This window comes from Monodon monoceros, unplaced genomic scaffold (assembly GCF_005190385.1).
Source record: "Monodon monoceros isolate NGI ecotype Baffin Bay Population unplaced genomic scaffold, NGI_Narwhal_1 Super_Scaffold_12, whole genome shotgun sequence".
Lineage (NCBI taxonomy): Eukaryota > Metazoa > Chordata > Mammalia > Artiodactyla > Monodontidae > Monodon > Monodon monoceros.
In genome coordinates this window covers 6,193,184-6,198,997 of record NW_021703768.1, presented here as the reverse complement: position 1 = coordinate 6,198,997, position 5,814 = coordinate 6,193,184, and the positions used below count along the sequence as shown (strand labels likewise).

General features: G+C 46.9%; 1 protein-coding gene across 1 annotated transcript in view; it reads right to left on the bottom strand.

Annotated features, from left to right (window-relative positions):
• Positions 1–723: 723 nt before the first annotated feature.
• The window catches only part of UBE2QL1 (ubiquitin conjugating enzyme E2 Q family like 1), a 45,425-nt gene continuing 40,334 nt past the window's right edge, over positions 724–5,814 (bottom strand). The window contains exon 3 of the mRNA XM_029216079.1: positions 724–2,072. Within this exon, the coding sequence (XP_029071912.1) occupies positions 1,941–2,072 (132 nt within the window). The 3' untranslated portion in view covers positions 724–1,940. The remainder of the gene's footprint in view (positions 2,073–5,814) is intronic.

Here is a 5,814-nt window from a genome sequence, read left to right as displayed (position 1 = left end):
TCGCCGGTGTTTCTGCCCTAGATCTACAATATGCACTGTGTAATTCCATTACACTCAGGAGTCCAGGGGCCCAAAGACCATGGGTTAAACGTCAGGTTTCCAGGATGGAGAATTCCGCTGTGGAGGATCAGGTGAATGGACACTTTAAGTTCATTGTCATCAAATTTCATGACTATTATTACTCACAGGGAACTTGAGCTGGAGGTCAGGCATTTTGGCTGCACAGAACTGCATGTGTATCTGGGGCACATCAGAACATTGTAAAAAAAAAAATAAAAGTAGCAATAAAGGGTAGATTTTAGAGGAATGACCAAACCTGCTGGGAGGAGCTGACCCCCGTCCTTTGAGGCGTGGTGTCTCAGATCTCTGATCACCTTGGTGAGTGAACCCAAAACTCTGAATACCCAAAACTGCCTGAATAATTTAATACAATCAGCAAAGAAAATTCCCCTTCCTTCATAGTGGCAAAATATAATTGGCAACATCCGAGTTTGGCCAAACCATCCCTTAATGCTTCCAGTTAGTTTCTAATTGTCTCCCTGGTTGCTTCTGGGGGCGATTTTAACCCACTGGATTTTTGCAAAGACCATGGGTTCCTAAGACTCTTTTCCTGCACCTTGTTGCAGAATGCTGTCATGGTATTTGTAGTATTTGAAATATTCAATTCTGAAAATAGATTAAATATTTTAAATGGAAGGATAGCCCACAATGACTGGGTTCAGGTATGCATGATTTTATTTAAAATGTGTCCAATAAGATTTTTCCACTTGGAATGAACATTTTAACCTCTTTCCGCATATTATTATAAAGTGTTTCCTCATTTCATGGTTTTTCTTAGAAAGTTCTAAGTAACTCAACAGAAGAGAAAAATGAAATTGTGGGGAGTTAAATAACAGAAATTTATATCCTCGCAAGGGTGCTCACGCATCCCAGCCTCGGGGACACACAAGTGACTACTGGGCCATGCAAATCATCGTATGGTCACTGGGTCTCCTTTGGCAGTTCTGGTATTCCCTGTCACGAGCACACAGAAGAAAGTGAGTAAGGTGACTTCAGTGAATGGGACATTGTCTTTTGCTTTTGGTGGTGGGTTGACCAGCAGAGAGAAGACAGGAACACAAATGTCGTAGGAGCATCTCAGGATATTGGAAGAGACTGTCCGCATCTCACCACCGTTGCTCTGAGCCCCAGGGATGGAGCCCTTGGCATCTGCACCGTGTGTGCCCCATCATGGCCACAGCATGCCCGGCTTCACCCACGGGCACGGGCTGAGCTGTGGACCACACACACACACACTGCAGCATCAGCATTGGGAGCACGGTTTAACCAAGTGGGCAGTTGCCGTTTTATATCACTAGAACCTGGCAATATTAAATTTTTGTTTTCATGAGCCAAAGGTCATAGCACAAATGAGGTCTACATGTCATGACATGGGGCCACAGGAAGACACGTCTTCAAGTTATGTTGACCTGCCAGGGAGAGAAATAGAGATACAGAGCACAGCAAACATGTACTGGTGATGCAGGGCGCTCCTGTTACATATGAACGGCGCCTTTTACATGTAAACAGGTCCAGCATGGGGCACTGAGTTTCCTGCCTGCTCTTTGGAGTTGCTGTCATGGAAAGAAGCTAAGGGCCAAAGTGATGGGGCGGGCGGAGGGGCAGGCGGGCTGGGGAATGTCACCATCTTGACATTTGTTCTAAAGTGACTTAGAGATGATCATTCATTTATAATTGAAACCTAATCCCAAACAGCGTTGGCTCCCTCTTTCTCTCTGTAAACACATCCGGTCATAAATAACTTAAACGTCTCCTTGGCATTCAGGATTCAGTTCCGGCTGGAGTGAAAAAGGATGAAGGATGCTCAGCGTGGAGGAGGAGATGTCGGGTATCTGTGTGTGTGCAGAGGCGGCTGAAGCGTCTAATGCACGTTGCAAACATCAGCCGTCAGAGACGGGCGGGGTGACCCAGCCGTATTTTTCATGAGTCTTCACCAAACTCTTAAAGGTAGCTTCAGCTTCCTTGCGACTGAAGGACTTTTTTGATTTGCCCGCTTTTCTACAGATCCGCCCCTGAGTGAGAGGAAAAGATAAAGCAGGTTAGAACCCATCAGCAATCCCAATTCCCACTCTCGTTGTTAAGAACACACAAAGTGGCGGGGATTTCTGATGTCTGAATCGGTGTGATGAAAGGGGAGATATGGAACATCACAGCTCTGTTACCAAATGGATGGAGGGGTCCAGTGGCGGGCAAGCTTTTTGGGGAGATAGAGACACGCGGGCCGCTGGCGTCCTCAGAACGAGCTCATCCCAGGATGCTGGAAGGCGGCCACTGCTCCAGGTCCCGCACCCAAGCGGGGAGGACCAGCTTTACCAAAAGAGCATCGATGCAAAACGGAGGCCATTATCCCGGAGGCAAAATGCTGTTCTAACTTCCCTTCCCTCCCACCACAGAATGCCTTTAATGATAACTTAGAGATACATGTTTATGTATAGATGTGTATATTTATAGATTCACACACACACTTTACAACTCCAACTTTTTATGTTCAAGCTCAGCAGCAGTGAATGACTTTCTTGTAATTCATGCCATGAGGGAACCAGTTCCTGAGAAGATGGTAGGGCCATTTCCACAGAGGCGGAAGCCTGTCCTCGAGTCCCCAGTGAGGGGTCCAGGGGAGGCCAATGCTTCCTCACACAACCGCCGGCGGTAGGGGGGTGGTGCCAGAAGAGGTCCACTCCCCTCACAGTGACCAGCGGTGCTCCGGTCTGAAGGACGGAGCCTTTGGGTCTGCAGTGACCAGAGGGTCTGGTTCAGCTCAGGATGGACGCGGGCTCTAGACCATGAGCAAGAAGGGACCAGCAGACACCACTGAGGTGGCCGTGTCTCAGGCCATCGCCACCCCTTCAGGGAGCCCTGGGGAATGAGGTACACTTGGCATCAGAGGGAATGGGCAGACAGAGGACCATGAGGGGCTGGGCGGAGCCCAGATGAGTCAGCATCACTCTTACTGCTCCTGGCTCAGCCGCTCCCCACGCCGCCTCCTCACAGGCCATCAACAGAAACGCTCTCTTAGTCTCTCAGCTACAACTCCTCGCACTTGACTTCCCTTCACCCGTCCTGGAAGACTTGCTTGTCTTCCTGAGCATCCCACGCACGTGATTTGTAGGTGGGATGGAAACACCCTGAGTTTCACCCACTAGCAAACGCGTGCACACCGTTCTCAGCAGTCTCCTGTTGTTTATGAACTTTCACTCACAATGCTCTCTGGACAGGCCCTCGGCATGTAATATTTTTGTTACAGCACACTGCGGGCATGTGCCATCTGTGTAAGGGGACCTGAACGGGACCTGGACCTCACCCCCAGGGCCTGGCTGGGCTACACCACATACCTGTTCCCTTGTACAGGAATTGAGGGCAGCAGCCACCCAGGTCTGTGTGGCTTGGGGGCCAAGATCCTCCCATCTTAGGTCTCTCTGATAACCCACCCCTAACTCCCCTGGGAAGATGTCTTCATTCACAGGGAAAATGGCACCGGATCCCTACAAACTGGGAATGGGAGGCTGTTTCACATATTTAAATTCAGAGCTTATGGTTCCTTTTTAACATTTGTCTTTTCAACAGTGGAGACTCAGAGCAAAGCCCAGTTGGTGGTGGGGTGGGGTGGGGGGGCGCGGTGGCGAGTCAGAAACCCAGAGCTACTGCTTTGCTCTGGCTGCTCTGGACATCCCTCTGGCTGAGCTTTTCCATCCGCCAATCAAGGGCAAGACCACCGCTTCTAATTAGCTGCTTGGTGCACAAGAAATGAGCTGCTAAAGGGTGAAGGAAAACTGGGAAAGAAGACAGGAAACCACCATTTATTGGCTTACAGAAACTTCCCCCTGTCTCTCCTGCTTTGCTTATGTGGTGTAGTTACACTTAGAAAAAGGGACTATGAAAAGCTAATACATTTATAATCATCGTTATGTGGGTCAAGATCAAAGTCCAACGTTATTTCATTAAACACAGGCAAATGCATCTTTGCAGGGATGTCGGCATCAATTTTTACATAAGTGGGAGCAAGTATCAAGGCCTATTGTTTTGTATAAAATGCAAATTCTAACCATCTCTACCATTCTTTTCTATAATACTGAAAATTTATGGTATGACTTGAGAATTCTGAACTAAAAGCAGCCAGAAAAATACAAGCTCACAATAATCTTGGAATATTCCAATGCTCTTGGCATGAACACATCCTTTGCTAATTCTTTGTGAAAGTCTCAATTGTTACGAAAAACAACAGATAACCCCCCAGATGAACAGACCAGTCTTTGTTGCCTCTTCTTCCTGAGAAGAATGATGAACATAGAGCACCAGCACTCAGTCAATTCAGCAGCCGGGAGACAGAGACCGTGTGTGGCACTCGGAGGGCTTACCATCTTCACTGCGCTCAGCTGGCCACAAAGCACTCCCATCTCGCCCCCTGTCTTACACCCTCGTTTGCAGCTAACAAATATCTTTTCATGGATCACCTGTCCTCCTCTGATGGGCTGTTTAAGCATCACCCAGCGACACCCTGGGCTCGAAAACGAGGGCAGCTGAGCTGTTCTTGCTGAAATGCCCTTGAGGTGCCCATTGCACCAAGAAGGGGAGGGTCGCTCTGTCCAACCCGGGCCTCTGATGGTCCAGGGCCATTCTCATGTTGAACCAACTCCCGTTCTTTTTTTTCTTTTTTGTTTTTTTGACCACGCCATGCAGCTTGCGGGATCTCAGTTCCCTGACCAGGGATTGAACCCGGGCCTCGGCAGTGAAAGTGCCGAATCCTAACCACTAGGGCACCAGGGAACTTCTTTATTTTTTTAATTGAAGTATAGCTGATTTACAATGTTGTGTTAGTTTCAGGTGTACAGCAAAGTGATTCAGTTATATATATATATATATATATATATTCCCAGAATATGTGTATTATATATATATATGCTTTTCCATTATAGGTTACTACAAGATACTGAATATAGTTCCCTGTGCTGTACAGTAGGTCTTTGTTGATTATCTGTTTTATATATAGTAGTGTATATTTGTTAATCCCACACTCTTTATTTATCCCTCCCCCGCCCTTCCCCTTTGGTATCCATAAGTTTCTTTTCTAGGTCTGTGTGTCTGTTTCTGTTTTGGAAGTAAGTACATTTGTATCATTATTTTAGATTCCACATATATAAGTGATATCATGTGATATTTGTCTCTGTCTGACTTACTTCACTTAGAATGATAATCTCTAGGTCCATCCATGTTGCTGCAACTGGCAATATTTCATTCCTTTTATGGCTGAGTAATATTCCATTGCATATATATATATATATATATATATATATATATATATATCTCACATCTTCTTTATACATTTGTCTGTCGATGGACACTTAGGTTGCTTCCATGTCTTGGTTTTCGTAAATAGTGCTGCTATGAACATTGGGTTGCATGTACATTTTTGAATTGGTGTTTTCTCTGCATATATGCCCAGGAGTGGGATTGCTGGATTATACAGTAGCTCTATTTTTAGTTTCTTAAAGAACCTCCATACTGTTCTCCATAGTGGCTGTACCAATTTACATTCCCACAAACAGTGCAGGAGGGTTCCCTTTTCTCCACACCCTCTCCAGCATTTATGATTTGTAGACTTTTTTTTTTTTTTTTGCGGTACGCGGGCCTCTCACTGTTGTGGCCCCTCCCGTTGCGGAGCACAGGCTCCGGACGCGCAGGCTCAGCGGCCATGGCTCACGGGCCCAGCCGCTCCGCGGCACGTGGGATCTTCCCGGACCGGGGCACGAACCCGCT